Below are 24,968 nucleotides of genomic sequence, written 5' to 3' on the forward strand. Positions count from 1 at the left end.
GGCCTGGCTCTAAGGCCCAGCCCTGATGGGTCTTCCAGAGGTGGCTGTGAGCAGGGTGGTATGATTCAGCAGTCTGCCTTTCTCTCAGCCACAGTCACAAACGGGCTCCAGGAAGAGCACCACTCACTATGGTCACTGTGTCCTCCTCTTACAAAGGGCATCTAGGATCGATGGTTCCAACTTCAAAAAAATGGTATCCTGTTCCCAAAGCACTGTGCAGCCCCTTTCACAGTCATTCTCAGGGCACCCTCCACTGAAGCAGACAGGGCCTCTCACCAACCCTGGGTGATGGAAAAGGAGCTGGTCACCTTGCTCAAATCCCTAAAGTCATTCGGAGCAGGGACTAGCACGCTTCCTCCTCATCCTCAGCCTGGGTTGTTTTTCAAGCACCACACTACTCCCCCTGCGCATAACCGCCCTCAACTGGATCCCAGAGCAACTGACCTTGGGCCAGAGCTGGGGACCAGGAGCAAGCAGGTCTCAGTGTTTGTGTATGTGCACCTGACCTGCCTTTAACCTCGAGGGAACTCCCGTGTTCCCCTTCTGCTCCAAGCAAAGCTGGCACCCCAAGCTGACCTTCCAACCAGTCATTTAGGGCCTTTTTCCTGCTGCCTCTTGGCTATACATACTCACTCAAACCACTGTGCACTGGAATAATAAATTTATTTTTTTACTTGGCAAAAAGTCAAGTGCTACATTTTTGAAAACAAAATCTCAAACAAACGCATTACCCATCACAGAAGAGGGTCTGGAAACAGTACAAAACATCCTACTTAAGATCTCTTTTTTTTTAATATACAAGTTGGTTTAAAATGATAGAAGTTCTGTGAGAACTAAGAAATCTACAGCTTGTAGTTTAACAATAGAAAAAAATTAAGACAATTAAAAGATCTATAGCATCCAGCATTTTGCTTAATTCCCTGTTTATAGCACCTATTTCTCTAGGTTAGAAGATGAGAATTCTAGAACCTGTGGTGTATGCCTTGCATCACCAAGATAGGGTGGACTTGCTGTCTCCCCTCCCCACCAGCCCCCATCACAAGGGAGAAGACACTCTTTTTTTCCATCTCCCCACTTACACCCAGAGCACAGGGGGATAACTGGGAGAGCAACTCAGAAACCGGAGTGCAGGAATAAATATGACTTTTCCTTTCCCCAGGATGGGCTGTTGACAGAAGCAGAGTATGTGCTTAGAATGGAGGAGGAATCTGTGGGTGGGAACAGCTGTTATCTGCAACATGATGCATAAAAAGCAAGGAATAACTGGACATCACGGTCAGCCAGTTGCCTGCAAGTTTAAAAATCTCACACTAAATAGACACTTCAAGGGAGGAACAAATTACTAATCACATGGATGCTTTTACATACACAATGTTGCTGGCTGTAGGCCACCCTCTCACCATCCCAGTGCTGAGCCAACAGAGCGGTAGAGGTGGCTTCAACCCCAGCCCCACTGTATTAAGAGAATGAACATTCCAGACATGAAGCACTCACTACACACAGATAAACCCCCTGCTCACCCCCACCCTCCTGGACTGAACCCAATTTAGAACACAAAAGCAGAACCCATTGGGGAGAAGAAAGGACACAAAGCCAAGGGGACTGAGTAAGTGAATCTCAGCAGACTTGAGGCCCCCAGCTCCAGACCCCTGAGACACCAGAGCAGGTCTTGTTTGAGGGGAGGGAGAGGGAGGATGGGATGAAGATTCTCTTCACCAAGCCCTACCAAGCCTTCTGCAGCCTCCTGAGCTGCATCTGGATGGAGAATCTCATGTTTTAGGGAGTGGCCACTGGCTAAGCAGATGGGAAGCTGAAGTGGCAGTGGCACGTACACACACAAAGTGTTCTTGCCCCGGGGGACACAGAGATGGGAAGACAGGGAGGGGCTGAGTCACTCAGGAGTTCTGGCGTGAGAGGCCCAGGAAGCTACAGTCTAACTCAGAGGGTTTTCCTGGTGGTGGTTTGTTTTCCTTTCTGTTTTTACTTCCTATCATCAGTGCTGTTAGACTTTAAAAAACAAGATCAAGACTAGTCCCAAAGCTGGACTCTGTGAATAAAGTTGTTTCTTTTATAAATATTTTAATTACAAATGATCCTCACTCCAGGTAATTTCAGTGACACACTGGCACACAAGTTCACACACACACACACACACACACACACACAACAAAGCCCCCAAACTTTCACAGAAAGTCTGACAGCAACCACATAATTATAAAGGAGCCCTACCTCTCAAGAGTGAAGTAAGGGTGAGAACGACTATGTCAGCCTGAAGAAGCCAGAGAGGGGAGAGTAAGTCACTCAAAGAAAAAATACAAACAGGGATTAACAACAATGTTTGGTTGAGAAGCCAGAAAGAAAAACGATAGTAAAGTAAAATTCTGATTACCAAAAGGGAAACAAACAAACAAAAAACCCTTCAGATTTTTTAAAGAGCTTCGTCCTGTCAAGAGCCTAAACCAAAGGAAAATTCTGGTGTTCCCACTAAAATATGAGGGCTTCACACAATTGGAAAAAATCAAAAGAAGAAACAAGAAAACTGAGAATGGAAGTTAGTGTAAATCTCTGCATTTTGGGGGAGTTAGCTGTCATTAACTCCAGAGCCCAGCATAGTTTCCATGGAGTCCTGAGGGGAGGGGACCTCCTGCCACAAAGAGTTTCGTTCCGGACGAGTCGTAGCAGTGGGTGTAAACAGCATTGGGGAAGAAATCAATGTCCGAAAAGTAATTCCTCCAGGTTTCATCATGATTCTACAGGAAGAGAAAGAGACTCTGTTAGCACCTCTAGCAAGGGGGCAGCAAGGGTGAGGAAGGGCCAGGAATGCTTTCTGGTCTCCTGAAGAGGAAAGGATCCGGCATCTACAACCTGACGTCAGGATAATGGTGCTCATGGGAATCAGGGCCTCATTTTTCCAACTGAACATTAGGGAGGAACTGAGCAGGCTGAAGAACTGCTACACAAACCTAAAGTCTTCTCAGGGCAGCTGGAACCAAACTCTTTAATAATTCACTGGCAGCCGCAGTGGGAGGTTCCTTCTCCTTCCTGCTCTATTATTACCTGGAGGGAATCCTGGGTCAACCAGTGTGTCTTATTGGGCCTGTTTTCCCAAGGACATGCAGACACAAAAGCAAAATCAAGGGACTGAGCCTCTGCTCCAAGGAGTGCCTCTTACCAGGGAAAACATATGTGGACAGGTGGTGTGTCAGTGGGGGGGAGTAGGTGGTCAGAGTGAAGACAATTTTTCTGTCACTGTCCAGTAACCAAGTCACGCAGGGGCTTACTTACCAGCCAGCCTTTGCCAGTGGTTAGTTTCAGATTCTCCCCTGCTAGTCTGGGCTTGGACCCATAACAAGCAGAGAGCCTCTCTTCCAGGAATCTCTGAGCTCGGATGTCATAGAACAGCAGGGAGCCCTGCCCTGTGCCCACAGTGATGATGTGCTCATAGAAGCTCACTGACCGGATCCCTGAGAGAGAGAAAAGGGCAATGAGCAGGGAGCGCATGCACTTGACAGTCAGCTAGCCTGAATTTCTCCGACACTGAGTTCACATGGCACCAAATACCAGACAGTGCCTTTCCCAAGGCAGGTGCAGCTCATGCGAAAGCCAGCGGACCATGACGCCACACCACCATCCATCCACTAACAGGAACCTTCCGGTCAGTCTCAGAGAAGTGCCAGACGCCTGATGATGCTCAACATGCTTTTGGCCTAAGACCTTAAGTGTGCCCTGAATCTCCCTAAACTCCCCTAGACTCACTCAAGTCATCTTTCACAACTCTAAGCTCTTCTCTATTATATGTTTCCAACCTGTACTGAAACTAAGGATTAGCTGCATATATACAAACTATTACATTAACAAGGACTTCCTCGTATTTGACCTAAAACCACTACCATGACACACTGGAAGAGGTCTTTGTTTGGCATTAAGTGTGTTATGAGGGTGGCAGACAGCCTAGAACTGAAGCACTCAAAGGAGCACCGTGTCTCACTTATAGTGTGAATTTAAGACAAGTCACCTAACCACTCCGGGTCATAGGGAAAAGACATCTGTTGCATCTGTGGATATATGTGGATGCATCTGTGCACGGGGTATGAAGATGTCTCTTGGAACATAAGAGGTGCTCGATAATATTTATGGAATCAGTATTTCCTTATTAGGAGTGAAAGCTACTCCTGTAACAGTAACCAAAATCTCTTAAAACTTTCCATTGCAGACAGCATTCCAGCCAAGCCTATTTCTTCTCTCCCTTACTACTCTCATTACACACATTATTCTCTCTATTCTGAAATGGGAGTGTCTTAACTAGAATGAAAACAAACCCAAAACAAAAGCCACATCTGCAATATCTGCATGAAAATAAACATTACTTGAAAAAGAAAGGCTAGGGGCCGGCCCCATGGCGTAGCGGTTGAGTGCATGCACTCCACTGCTGGCCCCATGGCGTAGCGGTTGAGTGCACGCACTCCACTGCTGGCGGTCCGGGTTCGGATCCCGGGCGCGCACCGGTGCACTGCTTGTCAGGCCATGCTGTGGTGGGGTTCCGTATAAAGTGGAGGAAGATGGGCACAGATGTTAGCCCAGGGCCAGTCTTCCTCAGCCAAAAGAGGAGGATTGGCAGATGTTAGCTCAGGGCTGATCTTCCTCACAAAAAAAAAAAAGAAAAGAAAAAGAGAGGCTAAACTGTGATCCATATTGTGCCTTTTAGGGCTCTCAGGATAACACAGCCACATTTTTGCATGAGAAGGGGGACAACATGAGATGAAGAAGAAAATGCACTTCGTTAAGTTGGATGATCCGGATTCTGGTCCCAAGCTGTTCCCCCAACAACCTGTGTGATGCTGGGCAAGTTATTTAACTACTCTGGGTCTCAGTCTCCTCATCTATAAAATGGAGTTAACACTATATTTTCCTACCTGCTTCCCACAGGGTTCCTGGTAAGATGAAATGAGATATCAAATAAAGGTATTCTGAAATCTTAAAGTACAGTACTAACATAAGTCTCTCTTTTTATTCCTCAATAAAGAATAAGGGTGCTCTCACAGAGAATATGCTATAAAAGATGGGAGGCTTAAGACTAATTCACCCAGTGGTAAGAACTAAATGAAATATTTTCTTCAGCTTTACTGAGTTATAACTGACATACAATACACTGCACATATTTAAAGTATTTAATTTGAAGTTTTAACATATGTATATATCCATAACACTATCAGGACAATCAAAATAACAAACATATTCATCATCCCCAAAAGTTTCCTCATGCCTCTTTGTAAACTCCTCCTCACCCCATCATGCCATCCCTTAGCATAAAATGAATTTTATACTTCAGGCAGGGCTCCAGCCAAAAATTACCACAGGAGAGAAAGTAGGGCTCTGTGAAAGAACATGGCAACCACCAACATCCTGACCACTGGTTTCCACCAAAGGCTTCTGTGGCCACACATCTGTCTGTGGTATTTGAAGCTCAGCTGCCATATGCAGGTATTTAAGCTCCCCTCTTGTGTCACCAAACACCTCCACCAGGTTCTATAAAGACTGGTACACTTATTTGGAAACCAACATAGAAACTAAAGGTCAAAACCCAAGTGCAATGCAGCTGTAAGCCTGAGAGGCACCCTGGGACTCTTACCACTGCCTCGCTCCCTGGAGCAAACAGACTTGACATTGTACGATGGCTGCCGTGGATCCAAGAAGGAGACATGAGCTTGGGAGCCCACTGCATACACTGACCATTCACTCCCATAGGCCAGACACACATTCTCACGGCAATATGGCAGTTTGGTGGAGAGGAGCTGAAAACAGAGAGGAGAGATATACCCGTGGCATTACCAGAGAGCATACGGCAGGGCTTTGTTCTTTTTTTTTTTGTGAGGAAGATCAGCCCTGAGCTAACATCCATGCTAATCCTCCTCTTTTTGCTGAGGAAGACGGGCTCTGAGCTAACATCTATTGCCAATCCTCCTCCTTTTTTTTTTTTCCCCAAAGCCCCAGTAGATAGTTGTATGTCATAGTTGCACATCCTTCTAGTTGCTGTATGTGGGACGCGGTCTCAGCATGGCCGGAGAAGCGGTGCGTGGATGCGCGCCAGGGATCCGAAACCGGGCTGCCAGTAGCGGAGCGCGTGCACTTAACCGCTAAGCCATGGGGCCGGCCCAGGGCTTTGTTCTTAGATGCCCACCTCTGTGGGCTTCCCTCATACACAGCCACACCAAGTCACAGACAAAAAGACAAGCCCCAATTAAGGAAATAATGCCCTGTTCCACCCCTAAGTACATAAGAGAGGGTGACTGTAATAAACAATAAGACCTAGTTACCGCAGAGGATTGGTTAGGGAAAAAGGTCAGGCTGGAATTAAATAATCAGAGGCAGAGGGAAAGGCCAAGATCTACAGGATGCTTCCAGGGATAAGGCCAGGGCACTAAAGCCAAAGTCCTACTCTGTTCTCTCTGCCGGGAAAGAGCCATCACCCTCCTCACTGCTCTTCAGTTAAAGTGGCCGATTTCTGGCTACCCCCAGCCTAACTCCCCAATTGTGTGAGAGTTGTACACTACAGAAAGCACATGCATGGGACAGGCTCAACCCCAGACAACCCCAGTCAGCCTTAACCTTGGATCCTTGTCATTCAGCCAATCCTCAGTGGGTGCCTACTGCATGTTAATGCACCAAACAAGGTGAGTGGAGCTCAAAGGCTGCTGTAACTTGAAGGAATTAATAATTCCCGGAGCTTGGCTTCCCCTTGAGAAAGAGTCTACCACAGAAGTAACAAGCAGCAAGGGCCTCTGGGACAAGAAGAGGGCAAATGATCCACAGGTAGGTTTAACCTTATGCAAAAGGTGCTTGTAAATTAAGTTCATTTTCTCATTACCTTACATGGTTATTTCAGAGATGGTTTATCTTAATTTAATTGATCTTCAGTTGCCAGGGGTTCCTAACGTTTAGGTTTTCCTGCTCTCCCAACATGCAAATAGTCAATAATCCATATGCAAAGACTGAGATGCACTGTGGACTGGAGGACTGCTGGTTAGAGGAGCCTCTCAGCAAGCCCTTGCAACGGGAAAGAGTTGCCCCATCTGATCTCTTTTTTTTTTTTTTTGTGAGGAAGATCAGCCCTGAGCTAACATCCATGCCAATCCTCCTCTTTTTGCTGAGGAAGACTGGCCCTGGGCTAACATCCATGCTTATCTTCCTCTACTTTATAATTTATTTATTTATTTATTTTTTCCCCCAAAGCCCCAGTAGATAGTTCTATGTCACAGCTGCACATCCTTCTAGTTGCTGTATGTGGGATGCGGCCTCAGCGTGGCCGGAGAAGTTGTGCGTCGGTGCGCACCAGGGATCCGAACCCGGGCCGCCAGCAGCGTAGCGCTTGCACCTAACTGCTAAGCCACGGGGCCAGCCCGATCTTCCTCTACTTTATACGGGACACTGCCACAGCACGGCCTGACAAGTGGTGCATAGGTGCGCTCCCGGGATCCGAACCCAGGCCGCCAGCAGTGGAGCACGCACACTTAACGGCTACGCCATGGGGCTGGCCCCCACTCTGATCTCTTCAAAAGACTTTCCTTCAAGAGAGGTAGGCCAGACTCAGAATTTCAGGCACATGGCAATCACATGCCTAGACGCTTGGAGAACTGGTGCTTTAGCCAAGAATGAAAAGGTTGAGGGAAAATTAAAGTATCTTATTTATTTATTTATTTTTTGGTGAGGAAGATTGGCCCTGAGCTAGCATCTGTCCCAATCTTCCTCCATTTTGTATATGGGACGCCAAAACAGCATGGCTTGATGAGTGGTGTATAGGTCTGCACCTGGAATCCGAAACTGTGAATCCCGGGCTGCCGATGTGGAGCACGCAAACTTAACCACTATGCCACTGGGCCAGCCCCTGAAGTATTTTAACTGTAAGGTGAGTTTTTAGGTAAAACCACTAAATCATGTTCATCACACCTTAGACAGTGTATTTTCAGCTTTCCAGAGATGAAAGTAGCCATCCAGAGACACTGCTCCCAATTCCTACAAAAGCAATGAAAAACAGGTTATATTCCAACCTGTAGCAACGATTATACAGTAGTGAGCAGGGGAAGACCCTGAAGGTTGGGGTCCTCCCATTCTTCACTCCTATCCCATGACAATTCCAGCAGGGGTGCCACGGATTATCAGCCCATCATCTCATGGAATGTGGCTGGACAGCATATTAAATCGAGGCTGGTTCTTGAGAGAACCCAAGAAGCAAGTCCAGATTCTCGCAATAGCGTAGAAACCCATGGTTCAGAGTCCTTACTATGCAATCATTCCCCTGACATTCTGTTGGATAGTTGGAGCGGAGCACACACATGAAGCATAGTTTCCTAAGTCTCAGTGTCAGAGCTTCTATAAGTGAAGGGTCTAAGCTAGGAGAGATGTCAACCCCTAATCTAGAAATATGGATGGGAGACAGGAGGCTAAAGGAACTACCCTTCAAATTGTGGCCTGATTCAGAATTTGGAAGAAGGCTTTCTCCTCTTTTGGCTCTGGGTCTCCATCCCAATACTCTACTTAATGCCCCAGTTTCTTTCTTTCTTTTTTTTTGGTGAGGAAGATCAGCCCTGAGCTAACATCCGATGCCAATCTTCCTCTTTTTGCTGAAGAAGATTGGCCCTGGGCTAACATCCGTCCCCATGTTCCTCTACTTTATATGGGACGCCGCCACAGCATGGCTTGACAAGCACTGCGACGGTGTGCGCCTGGGATCCAAACCAGCGAACCCTGGGCCACTGAAGTGGAGCGCACACGCTTAACCACTGCGCAACTGGGCCGGCCCCAATACCCTAGTTTCAGGAGATCTGACTCAATGATTAGGTAAGACCCGGTGGCAGTGTTGAGAAGAGGCAGTGAAGAATGAAAAGAAACTGAATACCGAAGAGAAAAAAGTGATTGTTTTCAGAGGCATGTATGAAAATAACACCCAAAATAGAACACCTGCAAAGGCATGTGCAAATGAGAGTCAAACCAGAGTGGCCCTGGGGGACTCTGAGAGGCTGACCCACAAATGTGGATCATCCAGAGAAATACTGCAGAGCTCAATGCAAGGGGTGGGTTTCCTCATCTCACTTATAATTTCTCACCAGCATCCGTCAGCCTTCAAGAGGTGCTATGGGTGCAGAACCCAGCTATGCAGCAAGCCCTGACTTGGGGAGGGAGAAGGGAAATGCATAAGCCAAGAAGCTGAAGCAAGAGGAATAGGCTTCTGGGAACCTTTGGCGAGCTCATACCTTGTTCTTGTTGTTGAAGGCCAGAGCCCGGACCTTGCAGTTGTCAGGGTTTGTGTCCTCCTTGGGAATGTCCTTTAAGGCCTTGTGAGTGATGTGAGCATACACAGGGACCTGTGACACATTGTGCCTTGCATCACTTTTGGTCAACACATCGTCTGTCACCTCCCAGAGTCCCATAGAACCATCACGTGAGCCTGCAGGGCAGGGAGACCACAGATGTCAGACAGACCCAACTCTCCATGCAGCAGTCCCACAGAAGCCAAGATGGGCTTTCTTAGTCTTGCTCTTTGAGTGTCATCCTCATATGTACAGAAGCCTGGTCAGATGGCTCACCTCAAAACAGAGAGCAGTATGCATTTTAACAGCTACACCAAGAGAATGATTCAAGTAAGGTGTAGGAGTTAAAATATAACCTTTAAGCTTAACATGGTTGGTGGGATTTTTCAAAAGAGAGTTTTATACAGTTTGCTAAAGCTCAGTTATTTTCCAAGCCAAATGTTTAGGTCACTTGGGCACGCACAGGTAATTTCCACTGGGGGAGTAGGAGGGTCTGGGAAGCTCCACTCTAGATCAGTAGTGCTGAACCTTTTCTGAGATGTGTACTCCTTTGAGAGACTTACGAATGTTAAAGATCCCTTTCTCTACTAAAACACACAAAAACACTACATTGTACATTCAACTTCAGGGAGGTTCAAGGGCCTCTTGAAGGCTTTCCACAGACCCACAGGAACCACAATCCCCATATTAAGAATGACTGTTCTACATAAAATGAATGCTTAAAAAGAGAAACAGTTTTCTTTAGCAAACAATAATGAAGCACTTAAAAAACTAAGAACACTTTTCTGTGAATTGAGCCCTGAATACACTGCTGGTGGCAAGCTAAAAATGGGACCATGTTTCTAGAGTATAACTGAGAAATCTCTGGCAAGTCCCAGAAAGTTTGTGTCCCCATCTAGGAATAATCCACTATCACAGACCCACATACAAAGATGTTTATTCAGAACAATCTATATGTCCAATAATAGGACTGTTAGAAAAGAGAATATCAAGAACCACTAGAAAATCATGTTTTAAAATTCCTTTTCCAGTAAAGTTATTTGCCAACTTTCCTTTGAGACCAGAAGGTGCCCTTCCCACACTGCAAATCTCCTGAATGCTTCACAGTAAAAATTGTCTATCATGGGAGAAATATCATCCAGTTTGCATCATAAGGCTTGTGGGCAGGGATTCAAAGCAGAGGGTTCATCACGTGTGAAATCTATAAAAGGCCAGAGAGAGAAGGGCACATCTGGAGAACTACACACGGTTTATTATGCAAATTGAAAAAATAAAACTACACAAGTTTTTTTTTCAAGCGTACTGAAATGCTGAAAGAATTTTACAACAAATTGTATACTTATACCTATATTCTATCATCACCATTTGATTATACTTGCTATATCACATATCTATCCCCATATATCCATCCTTCTATATGATCCTATTTTAACCAACTAAAAACTACGTACTGAGGGCCGACCCCGTGGCTTAGCGGTTACGTGCGCACGCGCGGCTACTGGCGGCCCAGGTTTGGATCCCGGGCACGCACCGATGCACCGCTACTCCGGCCATGCCAAAGCCGCGTCCCACATACAGCAACTAGAAGGATGTGCAACTATGACACACAACTATCTACTGGGGCTTTGGGAGCAAAAAAAAAAAAAAAAAAAAGGAGGAGGATTGGCAATAGATGTTAGCTCAGAGCCGGTCTTCCTCAGCAAAAAGAGGAGGATTAGCATGGATGTTAGCTCAGGGCTGATCTTCCTCAAAAAAAAAAAAAAAGTACTGAGAAAAGACTAGCAAGATATATTTCAAAATGTTAATAGTGGTTATCTCCGGGTTGAGATCTTGTGGGTAATTCTTATTTTCTTTTTTGTTTATCTGTATTTTAAAAATTTCTTACAATCAACATGTATTACTTTTACAATAAGGAAAAAATTACTTAGAAAACTAATTTGGCAGCAACATGAAGATTAAATTGGAGGAGATAAGACTAGAAGCAGAGAGAATATATGGAAGGATATTGGAGTAATTCAAGAGAGAGATGATAAACACTCAGGTAGAGAAGACAGAAAAGAAATGGATGCATATAAGAGGTATTTTAGAAACCAGCATCAACACGGCTAGGTAATCTAAGGAGCTGGAAGAGCCTAAGATGAGTCTTAGTTCTCCGGCTGTGCAGCTGGGTGGAAGGAGAGAGCATTTACCAATGTACATCAACGTGCACACGGTGAGTCTTGGAAGGGAGATGATGAGTTTGAATATACTGATTTTGAGGTGGAATGTTCAGGGGTTGATGCTCACCATTAAATTTGCACATTAACACTGGTTAACAAGTATTAAGCATTTTCAACATTGCAGCCATTGTGCATTATCTCACTTAATCTTCCCAATGACCCTCTGAAGTATATATAATCATTATCCGTGTTACAGATGAGGAAACCCAAGTCTCAAAAAGCTTAACTAACTTGCCCAAGATCACAATGCTAATAAGTGGTAGGACCAGGATTCAAATTCAGGTCTCTAATACTAGAGCCAATGTTCTTTTGTTTTTTTTAGGAAGATTGGCCCTGGGCTAACATCCGCCAATCCTCCTCTTTTTGCTGAGGAAGACTGGCCCTGGGCTAACATCCATAGCCATCTTCCTCCACTTTATATGGGACACCGCCACAGCACGGCTTGACAAGCGGTGCATCTGTGCACGCCCAGGATCTGAACCGGCAAACCCCAGGCTGCCGGAGCAGAGCGCACGCACTTAACCAGTTGCGCCACCGGGCTAGCCCCTAGAGCCAATGTTCTTAAAACCTGCTACAATGTTCAGGAAATGCAGACTTGGGAGTCATCAGCCTGAAAACACAGGACACTAGCAGGGTACCTGAAAGAAGAGACGAGAAGCTCCCAAAACAAAGCCAAGTCCTGGCTCCCAACAACCAAATTTAGTGCAGGTTACTGTCATAAGGACAATCCCTATAGAGGTGACATGACTCAGCCTCTGCCCTCAAGGAGCTCTCATTCCTTGGGGAGACAAATGACAGGGAATCCAAAAGCTTCTGAACCCCTCCTGGGTAATTTTGCCCTTTGACCATGCTTGTTCATTCGATTTATCTTCCCTCCTGGCTGCTTTCTATTGCCTTACAAAGAATCCAAAGAAGAAATATTTATGTTCCCTTAGCTTTGTTAGTTGCAGTTCTAAGCATGGGCTTTGAAATTAGACCCGGATTCAGATCCTGACTCCATCTCTCACAATTTGTGTGGCCTTTGGCAAGTTATAATAACCCCTCAGAATCTAAATTTTCTCATCTGTGAAATGAGGCTAATAATACAAATCTTCTACTATTGTTTTGAAGATTACATGTGAAGTACTTAATTTAGCAACTATTATAATTATTTTTATTTTGGAATCTGGAATGAGGAATTGTATTTTTACATATGGGTATGGAGCAAAGCTGGTTAGCATTCTGAGCCCACTTTCTAGGCTGCTGTGGGTAACCAGAAAGCATTTTTGTATCTCTAGGTTATGTTCTCTACACTCATTTCCATTATTTTTCTGGCTGTTCTATCACTGGGAAAGAAATTCCCCCAATCCCATACAGCTTTTATCAAGAAACTTAATGTTACATAGTTATACAGAAAATAATAATTGCTCCTAATACTTTGCAGAGTACATCAATTTTCCAAAACAATTTCACAACCATTATCTCAAAGAAGCCCCACCAAAACATCTCGACATGCCAACATGCTTTTGGGAACAAGGCAGAGTATGAATAATAAACGAAGTATGCCAGTACCTCTACATTCCAGATCAGGAATACACAGGAGAAATGACTTATCTGATGTGATAAGTAAGAGAAAGAGCCAATATTGGAAGCAAGATCTCCTGGCCCCTGGCTGATGGTCTGTTTACTGAGCTATCCCAATCACAACACTAACGCTTTTCAACCTCTAGCCCCCACTCCCCGCCACACCAAAAGCTCCCTACAAAAGGGCAATTTTACCAGACACCGCCATATTGTCGCTGATCCATGCAATGGAAAAGATCCAGTCCTTGTGTCCATCCTTGGAGGGGAGGGAGTGACACGTACAGGGAGGAAAAAAAAAGAAATCAGTAAAATCAAGATCACAGTGTATGCTCTTGAAAAGCATACGTATCTCACTGAAAATATCTTTGTAAAAATTACAACTCTGATCTCTGATGATCTTAACCATAGGGCATGATTCCACAATGTTTAACTTCTGTCTTGAGGAGCTCAAGTTGGAATGGAACTGGCATTCCTGTGGGCAATAAACATGTCTGGTGGACACACGGCTCTGGCCTTCTTTCTCTGGATATCTTATTTGGAGCTCCTATACACAATCACCCACCTCACATCCCTCCAACCTCATCCTACCTTGCTTCCTGGGACAATAGCTATAACTGACCTCTTTGCTGTTCCTTCTATCTGGAACTCTCTTCCTCCAGACATCAACATGGCTTGCACCCTCATTTCCTTGAAGTCTCCCTGCTCAATGTCATTCTTATCAACGAGGCCTTCCCTGACTCTCCTCTGAGATAGCATTCTCCACCACACTCTCCATCCCTTTAGTCTGCCTTTACTCTCCTCCATGGCACTGACCACACTGACATACTGCTGGTAAATATTGATTGTTTATATGGTTTATATACTGGTTCATATGTCTCCCTCCATTAGAACATAGGCTTCAAGAGGGTGGCGGCTTTATCTGTTTTATTCACTGCTATGTCCCCAGTGTCTAAAACAATGCCTTGCCATAGAAGGCTCAATAAATAGTTGCTGAAGGAATGATTTAATGAACTTTGCTCTCTGATTTCAGATAGTGGGAGATGTGTGAACACTGTGGATTCAAACACCAACCCATTGCTGCTGGCCCCTCAGGTGTACTGCTTGCCCCTTCATCAAACTTATACTCTGTCAACACACTTGATACTCCTGATGGGGAGTCCAGTCCACATTCTGATATCTCCACCCCTACACTCAGCCCACTGTCCCTAGAATTAGCAGAAATCTAGAGGAAACCACCTGTTCCCAGAGGTCTTATGGGAAGAGGATCCAAGTTACCACCAGGCTCTGTTTAAAAACAAGGCTACTTCTGACTACCATCATTGGGGAAACTTACATCTCCCACACACACAGGATCTAGCGTAGGCAGCCGGTAGATGGCAAGACTGTTGGGGTTGTCTCCTCCAGTAGCTAACAGTGTTCTAGAGGGATTCAGCTCGATAGCATGGATACCACAGCCCTGCTGGGTCACACCTCCAGGCTCTCGGTCCTTCAGAATGGGAATCTTGGTGATCTGGCTTGTCTGGACATCCACTACAAATAGCTACAAGAGAATAGGGATACAGAAGCTGAACACAGTTTCTCCTTCATGTGGCTGACCCTGGGTACAAACATCCATTCATTCAATTATGCTACTTTTAATTAATGTCTGCTACATGCCAGATCCTGGGAATTATTAAAGCCATGGTCAGGGCTACCAGTCAAATGAACCTGACTAAAGATTTTCTGCCAGTTTGGGGGTATTTTATATATATTTTCTCTACCCATGCATAGAAACTTAGAACCAAAACACAATTCCCAGAACACATCACAACCACTATTAAAGTACCTATGAATATGACTAGGTTTGCTGGAGTGACCTGAGACACGTGACAAGAGTTTTGAATATCTCACTGCTTGTCTCTCTCACACACACCGTTCTGTCCTATGCCTCCACACCTCTGCTCACGTTGCCGCTTCTCCCTGAAATGCTCTCCTCCACTTCTTTACCAACCTAACCCCACAGAACTCGCCGAGATTCAACTCAGAGAAATGCTTCATGGAAAAGATCAGTATTAGAGAAAGGGCATTCCCGACAGAGTTTATTATGAAACTCTTTGTGTGATTCAATGGTTCAGTCCTTCATTCACTCACTTATTCAGTACTAACTAAATGCCAAGTACTGTTCTAGGTACTAGGAATGTAACTAGGAACAAGAGAAAAATAACCTCTGCACTCATATACATTACAGTCTAGGAAGTTGATTTAAAATCCTGTCAGCAATTCTCGTGGTGAAGCTAAATCATGTGAAATCTTTGTACAAAGAAACCTACTGCTTGCACAGGAAGGAGATCAATAAAAGGAGAAACTAGATGAGTCAAATTTAAAAGATCAAAAGGAAAGGAGGAGTAGCTGGAACAAGAGTGCCAGGCAGAGACTGAGGAAAAACTTTAAAAAGGAGGTGGAGTCGGGGGACGACCTCTCCCGAACCTGTAACGTAAACGCTGATAACTACCTTCAGGCTGACTCCTAGCCTCACGGACACCACCGCCGACGTGTCCCACAGGCATTTTAAACTCCATGTGTCCAAGACAAGCTACTTTCCTCCCCAAAGTACTCATTTCATCTGAAGCCACCGCAATCTGCCCGGTCACCAAGGCCGGGCTTCATCCTAGACTCCTCCTTCTCCCTCACCCCATCACTGGTCTAGTCCTGCCAACCCTTCCCCCTAAAGATTCTTTTTTTTTTTTTAATTTTTATTTATTTTATTTTTTTCCCCCAAAGTCCCAGTAGATAGTTGTATGTCATAGTTGCATATCCTTCCACTTGCTGTATGTGGGACGCGGCCTCATCGTGGCCGGAGAAGTGGTGCGTTGGTGCGCGCCCGGGATCCGAACCTGGGCCGCCAGCAGCGGAGCGCGTGCACTTAACCGCTAAGCCACGGGGCTGGCCCCCCCCCAAAGATTCTTTCAGTTAGCTCCTTCCTCTCCATCCTCTCTCTCATCACCTCTTCTCTGGACAATTAAAACTGGTCTTTGTGCCTTCAAGCAAGGCCACCATCAAAACTACTCTCCATGTTATAATCAGTCATTTTCATAAAAATGGAACTCCTTTGTCAATTAAAAAACATCTAGTGGTTCCCCTTCATCTAAATCCAAGCTTCTTAGCATGGCACCAAGACTCAACTCAATCTGCCCGTACCTATCTTTCTAGTTTCACATCCTGCCATGGACTTAATGCTCTAGAAATAACTGCCTATTAACAACTATGCACACAAAAATCTTCAATGAAATTTAATTATTTTGTTTCACACTCATGCTGTTCACAGTGCCAGAAATGCTTTCCTCTTCTCTTTTCTTTACCTGGCCAAGATATACGACTCAGTTCAGACATGTCCTCTCTCCATATTGCCTACATATCCAGGCTGATTAAGTTCCTTTCTCGTAGGCTCCCAGAATACCCCTCTACCCACAACACTTAGACCATATCATACTGATTTAAAATCTTTACTTGTCTCTCTTCCCCATTAATAATGCCCTCCAATCCCAAGAGCAGGGGATTTATCTTATTTGGTTCTATAACCTGCCCCAACAGTGCAAAGCTACCTGGTATACACCTGTGGTAGCCACCTTTCAGGGAGCCTGCCCAACGATGTTAGGGTGCCCCCACATCCCTGCACTCAGAGTGGGGTCCTGTAGCTGTTTGTCTGACATAAGCCCAGATCTCCAGATCACAGCACTGTCCAGAGGTGGCCCTGTGGCTCAGGGAGAACCAGTCCAGAGGCTAGCCTGGACTGGATCATTAAAATTCTCTCAGGAGCATGGAACTGGCTGGTGGCACTAGACAAAACCACCTGCGTGGTCATTTTCTACCAAAGCCAGTCCCCGAGAAAAAGAAGAGGAAGCATGCACATCCTTGGTTCCTAGTGGCCTCCAATTCCTAGTTCTGTTTCCTTCTGAGATCCAGGGACACTTCCTGCTCTTGTGGTTTACAAACTGGCCCTTCCAATAAACCTGAATGAGTCTCTTACCCTTCTAAACAAATGATCTCTAATCAAGACAGCCTGTCAAAGTTTAATGAAGCAAAACTAACTGGCCACTCACATGTTTGGGTTGTGTGGAACAATGCATCCATAACACATTAGCTTCTAGACCAGCGATTCCCATACTGATTATCACAATAACTTAGGGAATTTTCTTTTTTTAAAAAAACCCATAAAACAGAAACAATTCCCAGGCCCTACATTAAAACTCCTTCAATTAGAAATTTCGGGGGTCAGCCCGGTGGCGCAAGCGGTTAAGTGCACGTGCTCTGCTGCGGCGGCCGGGGGTTCGCGGGTTCAGATCCCGGGTGCGCACCAATGCACCGCTTGTCAGGCCATGCTGTGGCGGCGTCCCATATAAAGTGGAGGAAGATGGGCACGGACGTTAGCCCAGGGCCAGTCTTCCTCAGCAAAAAAAAGAGGAGGATTGGCAGATGTTAGCACAGGGCTGATCTCCTCACAAAAAGCAAAAAAAGAAGAAATTTCGGAGTTTGGGGCCAGTAAAACGGAATTTTTTCAGAGATCTCCAGATGAATCTATTGACAGCCCAGGTTTAACAACCACTGATCTAGACCCTTGCTATTCACAGGAGCACCTGAGAGCTTGTCAGAAACAAAGACGCTCAGGCCCCGCCTTCTACCTATTAAATCAGAATCTAGAGTTTCTCAAGATCTCCTCCAGGTACATTGAAGTTTAAGTACCACCGACGTAGTGAGAATCTGCTCTGTCCACTGAGGGAAATGAGTATGATAAGATGCAAGAGTAAACTGTGACCTGTAACCTGGAAAGAGCTGAGTTTCTCCTACGGAATCTGATGGCTGGCTAAAACTTTAAGAATTATTTTAGTCTATTCCTTTGCCTTAAAACAGGGCTCCATTTCTGTCATCCAGAAGTGAGAAGAAATATACTCAGATATTCATGAAAGAAAATCTCAAGTCCAACTTCCCCAGTTTTGGAGTTGGGGAAGATCTAGGCTTGAATTCCAGATTGGTTACCTGTTAGCTGTGTGATCTTGGGCAAGTCACATAACCTTTCCGAATTTCTTTTTTTTTTTTTTGGTTAGGAATCCTCGCCCTGAGCTAACATCTGTTGCCAATCTTCCTCTTTTCCTGCTTGAGGAAGCTTTGCCCTGAGCTAACATCTGTGCCAATCCTCCTCTATTTTCTATGTGAGTTGCTGCCACAGCGTGGCCACCTACGAGTGGTATAGGTACATGCCCAGGAACAGAACCCGAGTCACTGAAGCGGAGCATGCCGAACTTAACCACGAGGCCACGGGGCTGGCCCTTGAATTTTCTTTTTTTTTTTTGGTGAGAAAGATTGGCCCTGGGCTAACATTTGTTGCCAATCTTCCTCTATTTTGTACATGGGACGCCACCACAGCATGGCTTGATGGGCAGTGTGTAGGTCTGCGCCCAGGATCCAAACCCATGAACCCTGGGTTGCCTAAGTGGAGCACATGAACTTAACCACTATGCCACCAGGCTGGCCCCTGAATCTTGTTTCTTATCTATAAAACTTGAATAATTTATTATTTATCTCATAGGGCTGCTAAGAGATCTAATAAAATGTAAAGTGTCTAGCACAGGGCTCAGCACAGAATGGATGCTTAACAAGTGACAGCTAACAGTTGTATGTTATTCTGACGTTTGTTTAGTTTCGCAGGGTGTTAAGAAAGACTTCTACACTGGATGAAAAACATTTGATACAAGAGAGATGGAAAAAATGCTAACAGCTGGGTCTGCAGAGGGCCCAGGAGACCAAGAGTTTACCCCAACCACACCCTAATCCTCACAGAGGAATGAAAAGCACTGTGTGAAGCATAGAGCCTTTCTGCTTCTTCACAGGAAGGGACAGAGATGTGGACGAGCCGCCACATAATATCTCCCCATGCTGTCTGACAAGGGGCCAGGGCTTCATGCAGTTCCTGTTAACATATCCCAGAATGCGGCTGTTCCACAGTAACCTACTGGGATCCCTGCCAGAAACTAGCAGCATGGCAAGGTAAGCTTGAGGTTCAATGGCTCCCTGGAGCTTACACTCTAGGACAGAGGGAAAAAAAGAATGCAAAGGCCCTACAATCAGGAAGACTGTAAGACTGGTAAGCACATCTCTGTATGCATATGTACGTAGACACATGCAAATGTGCGTACATGGCAAGATCAAGGTGGCCTAATAAAAGGGAGGGGCTCATGAAACTCAAGCGTGTTTTAGCTGGAGCCTAATGGAGAAAGCAAAGCAAATCCACACAGGTCACACAGACACCGAGATAAACCAGACTGAGTTGGACAGTAAAAGGCAAGTGGGCAGCCTCAAACTGCTGAAAGTTGGAGAAAGGGAAGACAACGTAATCCAAGCAGAAGAATCCACTCGCCATCCCAGACCAAGACGACGGGGAGGAGAAAAACAGCTGAGACCAAGAAACACAACAGAAAATGGTCAGACAATACGTATCAAAAACTAAAAATGTGTTAACTCTGCAATTTCAATTTTAGGAATTTCTGCTAAATGATGGGTGAACAGTTTTAACTATAGTGCAGCAACTAGTTAAACACCATAGGGGATCAGGTGTACCCACACAATGCCATTTACATGGCATTTAAGAATGATGGAGTAGGGCCGGCCCTGTGGCTTGGTGGTTAAGTGCGCGCGCTGCGATGCTGGTGGCCCGGGTTCGGATCCCGGGTGCGCATCGAGGCACCACTTCTCCGTTCATCCTGAGGCTGAGTCCCGCATACAGCAACTAGAAGGATGTGCAGCTACGACATACAACTATCCACTGGGGCTTTGGGGGGAAAAAATAAAATAAATAAAATCTTAAAAAAAAAAAAAAGAATGATGGAGTAGAGGATATCTATTACCATGGAAATCTGCTCATGCTATGGTGTTAAATAAATAAGCTTTAAAAAACATAATTCCAGGGCCGGCCCTGTGGCTTGGTGGTTAAGTGCGCGCGCTGCAATGCTGGTGGCCCGGGTTCGGATCCCGGGTGCGCATCGAGGCACCACTTCTCCGTCCATCCTGAGGCCGAGTCCCACATACAGCAACTAAAAAGATGTGCAGCTATGACATACAACTATCTACTGGGGCTTTGGGGGGAAAAAATAAAATAAATAAAATCTTTAAAAAAAAAACATAATTCCAGGTATGTTAATTTTTTTTTACAACGAACACATATGCATAATAAAAGAAAAAGAAAAGGAAAGGACCAGAGGCCCTGAACTAATAAGGAGCTGCACTCACGTGGGACTCTGATGATGCCAGGAGAATCAGGCGCTCTGTCCAGCCCATCTCTAAAAGCTGGGTGCCCGCCCACCTGCATCCTGCTGTGCAGGAGCTGGGGGTATGGGTGAACTCAACAAGCTGCTTGAACAATCAAGACTTTGTAGCTATAAATATTTTAGACTGTTCAGGAGCTAGAAGAGTTGTCACACCCAGAAAGCCCAGCTCACTGTTTTTATTCCAAGTCCATTAAGGCAAGACCACGTGGTTATTTAAAGCAAAATAACATTTTTTGGGGTCCCAATTATAGAAGTAACACATCATAATCTATAAAAAAATTTGTAGAACATAGAAAAGCAGAAATTAGAAAATAAAAATCATCACAATCTTACCACCACTTGGTGTATTTTCTTTCAGGTCCTTTACTACACACTCAATGACAAGCGTACATCTTTTTCTCCATTTATAAAAATGTGATTCCCATACATATTATTTTATATCTTCTTATTTGATACAGCATAAGACCTTTCCAAATTAATCAATATACTTCTATATAATTTTTAACGGCTGTAAGGTAGTTCACAGCATGGGTATAGCAGCATTTATTGAATGCATTCCCTATTATTGAACATTTACACTGTGTCCACATTTTCAGTAATATAAAACACTCTGCAATGAACATCCTTGTGTGTACATCCAGGTGCCTGTGCTACGCCAAGATTTCTTACTCTCTGAACTGTGAACCTAAGCTGCTTCTCCAAAAGACGGCTGTGGGGCTGGCTGGCTGGATGAGATCAGCAACGGTCCTTCATATTAGCTCCTGAATTCTGATATTTTTCCACTAAAATCATGATTTTGTGGAAGGAGGACCATATTAGGATTTATAATTATCCTGGATTTAAGTGACATAATTCTTTTTTTTTTTTAAAGATTTTATTTATTTTATATTTTTCCCCCCAAAGCCCTAGTAGATAGTTGTATGTCATAGCTGCACATCCTTCTAGTTGATGCATGTGGGACGCAGCCTCAGCATGGCCGGAGAAGCGGTACGTTGGTGCGTGCCCGGGATCCGAACCCAGGCCGCCAGCAGCGGAGCGTGCACACTTAACCGCTAAGCCACGGGGCAGGCCCTCTCTCTCTTTTCAAATCTGTTTTTCATTTATCAAGTTCCTGTTTAGTCCTTAACCACATGCATGTATAATTGTGCATAGCTATGATCAGCAGAGATAGAATTTTATATCTCATTACATTTAACATATGAAAGCTTTGCATGTTATTACAGTCTTCATAATTATGTTAGTGTCTGCATAATATCATGCAGATTTGATTTACCATAATTACTTAAGTATTCTCCTATTGTTAGCATTTAGATAAAATAGCTTCCAATGATCACCTTGTTTTTTATTTTATTATTTTATTTTATTTTTTTTGTGAGGAAGATCAGCCCTGAGCTAACATCTGTGCTAATCCTCCTCTTTTTGCTGAGGAAGACCGGCTCTGAGCTAACACCTATTGCCAATCCTCCTCCTCTTTTTTCTCCCCCCAAAGCCCCAGTAGATAGTTGTATGTCATAGTTGCACATCCTTCTAGTTGCTGTATGTGGGACGCGGCCTCAGCACGGCAGGAGAAGTGGTGCGTCGTTGCGCCGGGGATCCGAACCCAGGCCACCAGTAGCAGAGCGCGCGCACTTAACTGCTAAGCCACGGGGCCGGCCCTGATTACCTTGTTAATAAAGGCTTTTCTCTTCATTTGGATAAATTCCCTAGTCTGAAGATATTAGGTCAAACGGTATAATATTTTTAGGCTCTTGATTCAACAAATAATATGTACCAGGCTTTTGAAACATAATGCCAAATTACTTTCAAAAAAGGGTTTTAGTGACAATGTATATGTACCTGTTCCACTACATCCTTATGAGAACTAGGTATTACTTTAATTTGTACACAGAAAAATATTTTGCTTTTATTTGTGTTCTTTCTATAATTAAATATGATTTCCCATAATTTACTAATTGTATTTCCTCTTATATAAATTATATATAAATGAATTATTTTGAAATGTTTAAGCTATTTGGGATGTGACTGACATACAGAAAGCAGCCATTTACAGGGTAGAGAAATGCTTACTTCTTGTCTTAAGTGTACCTGAATTTGGCCAGAAATACACTTAAAAGTCTAGAATCATCAAACCACTGCCACCACTTCCTCCTCCACCACCACCATTAATGACATCAACAATTTACTAAGCACATGTTCCAGGCACTGTGCTAACCAATACCTTTTCTTCCCGACTCTGCCGGGCAGGTACTACTCTGTCCGTTTATTTTAAAGGTGAGAGAAGAAAAGCTTAGGACATACCTGGCTTGTCCAAGGGCACAAAGCTAATAAGAAATGGAGCCCAGGGGCCGGCCCCGTGGCATAGCGGTTAAGTGCGCACACTCCACTGCTGGCAGCCCAGGTTCGGATCCCGGGCGCGCACCGACGCACTGCTTGTCAGGCCATGCTGTGGCAGCGTCCCATATAAAGTGGAGGAAGATGTGCACGGATGTTAGCTCAGGGCCAGTGTTTCTCAGCAAAAAGAGGAGGATTGGTGTGGATGTGAGCTTAGGGCTGATCTTCCTCACAAAAAAAAAAGAAATGGAGCCCAGATTCAACTCATGTTGAGTTGAATATGTATTTGTTGAATCCAAATATATAATACAAAATGACAATCAAACTTGTTGGTATAAATGTGAATGTTTCTGATAAATGTTTACAAATTGCTCTTCTAGAACAGAGACCAAAAACTTGGAAACTAATGGACTAAGCTAAGATCTGACATAAAAAAAATAATGGGAAAATCTCTTGCCTTAAGTTTTCATGTCCATTAATGAGACTAGGCAGAGGCAAATGAGGAAAATACCGTTTGTCAAAGGTTTCCTTAAAGTGCAGAAATAAGATTTAATTACACCCTGCTGGCTGCTGAACAGATATTAACCAAGATGCCTACAAGGAAATTCTTTCAGATCCATTAAATCTGACGCCCCACCTCTGCCAAGTGTGGTTTAGAAAATACAAGGAGATTCAAACAACTGGTCTAGGCGGCAAAAAAAGGTTATTGCTATATAGTATAAAGGCCAAGCCAGTGATTCATATAAAATTGCCTAAGAGCTTGTTTAAAATGTCAATTCCTAGAGCCAGCCCTGATGGCCTAGTGGTCAAAGTTCAGCATGCTCTGCTTGAGTGGCCCAGGTCTGGGTTCCCGGGTGTGGAACCACACCACTTGTCTGTCAGTAGCCATGCTGTGGCGGTGGCTCACACACAAGAACTAGAAGAACCTACAACTATACACAACTATCTCTTGGGGCTTTGGAGGGTAAGAAAAAAGCAGGAAGATTGGCATAAATGTCAGTGTAGGGTGAATCTTGCCCTGGAAAATAAATAAATAAAATTAAAAAATATGGGGCTAGCCCGGTGGTGTAGTGGGTAGGTTTGGAGTGTTCTGCTTCAGCAGCACAATGTTCACGGGTTCAGACCCTGGGCATGGACCTACACCACTCGTCAGGCCATGCTGTGGTAGCGAACCACATACAAAATAGAGGAAGACTGGCAGAGATGTTAGCTCAGGGCTAATCTTCCTAAAGCAAAAAAAAAAAAAGAGGCAGATTGGCAACAGATGTCAGCTCAGAGCCAATCTTCCTCACCAAAAAAAAATAAAATAAAAGACTTAAAAATAAATAATTTTTTTAAATGTCAATTCCTAGGCTTTACCAAAGGGAATTCTGAATTGGTACTGGGTGGAAACCAGGACTCTGCATTTTTTTTTTTTTTTTAAAGATTTTATTTATTTATTTTTCCCCCAAAGCCCCAGTACATAGTTGTCTGTCATAGCTGCACATCCTTCTAGTTGCTGTATGTGGGACGCGGCCTCAGCATGGCTGGAGGAGTGGTGCCTCGGTGCACACCTGGGATCCAAACCCGGGCCGCCGGCAGCAGAGCGCACGCACTTAACCGCTAAGCCATGGGGCCGGCCCAGGACTCTGCATTTTTAACACACACTCAAGTCATTGTGATGCAGGTGCTTCCTGGGTCATGCTTGGGAAACAAAGGCCTCACCATCAGAAATCAAATACGCATCAATTTAAAAGAAGGTGGATTGGCAAAAGAAGCCTTGCTTAGCTCACGGAACTTTTTTATTCCTTTGGTGACATGGCAGTCATTCAAGTGATTAGGCGTGGGGGTGGGGAGGCCAGCCTTCTCAAGGAAGGGCCCAAGGAAAGCAGGAACCAACTAAAGTAACTAGACTGTTTTTTTTTTTTTTTGTGAGGAAGATCAGCCCTGAGCTAACATCCATGTCAATCCTCCTCTTTTTGCTGAGGAAGACTGGCCCTGGGCTAACATCTGTGCCCATCTTCCTCCACTTTACATGGGACGCCACCACAGCATGGCCTGACAGGCGGTGCATTGGTGCACGCCCGGGATCCGAACCCGGGCTGCCAGCAGCAGAGTGTGTGTACTTAACCGCTATGCCACGGGGCCGGCCCTTAGACTGTCTTATATTAACTTTCCCCAGGTAGCTGGTCTGCCAGGTACCTCCCAACAAAGCTCTGCTCTCAGCAACCCAGGTTTCCCCATCCTCTTAGGCTACAGGGCTGCAGGAACAG

The 24,968-nt window shown here is 44.8% G+C and overlaps 1 protein-coding gene across 1 annotated transcript in view; it reads right to left on the reverse strand.

Moving 5' to 3' along the window:
* Nucleotides 1–646: 646 nt before the first annotated feature.
* DCAF12 (DDB1 and CUL4 associated factor 12) overlaps nucleotides 647–24,968 on the reverse strand; it is a 34,594-nt gene continuing 10,272 nt past the window's right edge. The window contains exons 3-9 of the mRNA XM_004428353.3: nucleotides 14,421–14,627; nucleotides 13,283–13,343; nucleotides 9,249–9,442; nucleotides 7,945–8,010; nucleotides 5,630–5,792; nucleotides 3,286–3,464; nucleotides 647–2,750 (exon numbers count right to left, since the gene is read on the reverse strand). Of these exons, the coding sequence (XP_004428410.1) occupies nucleotides 2,592–2,750; nucleotides 3,286–3,464; nucleotides 5,630–5,792; nucleotides 7,945–8,010; nucleotides 9,249–9,442; nucleotides 13,283–13,343; nucleotides 14,421–14,627 (1,029 nt within the window). The 3' untranslated portion in view covers nucleotides 647–2,591. The remainder of the gene's footprint in view (nucleotides 2,751–3,285; nucleotides 3,465–5,629; nucleotides 5,793–7,944; nucleotides 8,011–9,248; nucleotides 9,443–13,282; nucleotides 13,344–14,420; nucleotides 14,628–24,968) is intronic.

Source organism: Ceratotherium simum, chromosome 20 (genome assembly GCF_057802395.1).
Source record: "Ceratotherium simum simum isolate JZ-2026a chromosome 20, ASM5780239v1, whole genome shotgun sequence".
NCBI classification, from domain to species: Eukaryota; Metazoa; Chordata; class Mammalia; order Perissodactyla; family Rhinocerotidae; genus Ceratotherium; species Ceratotherium simum.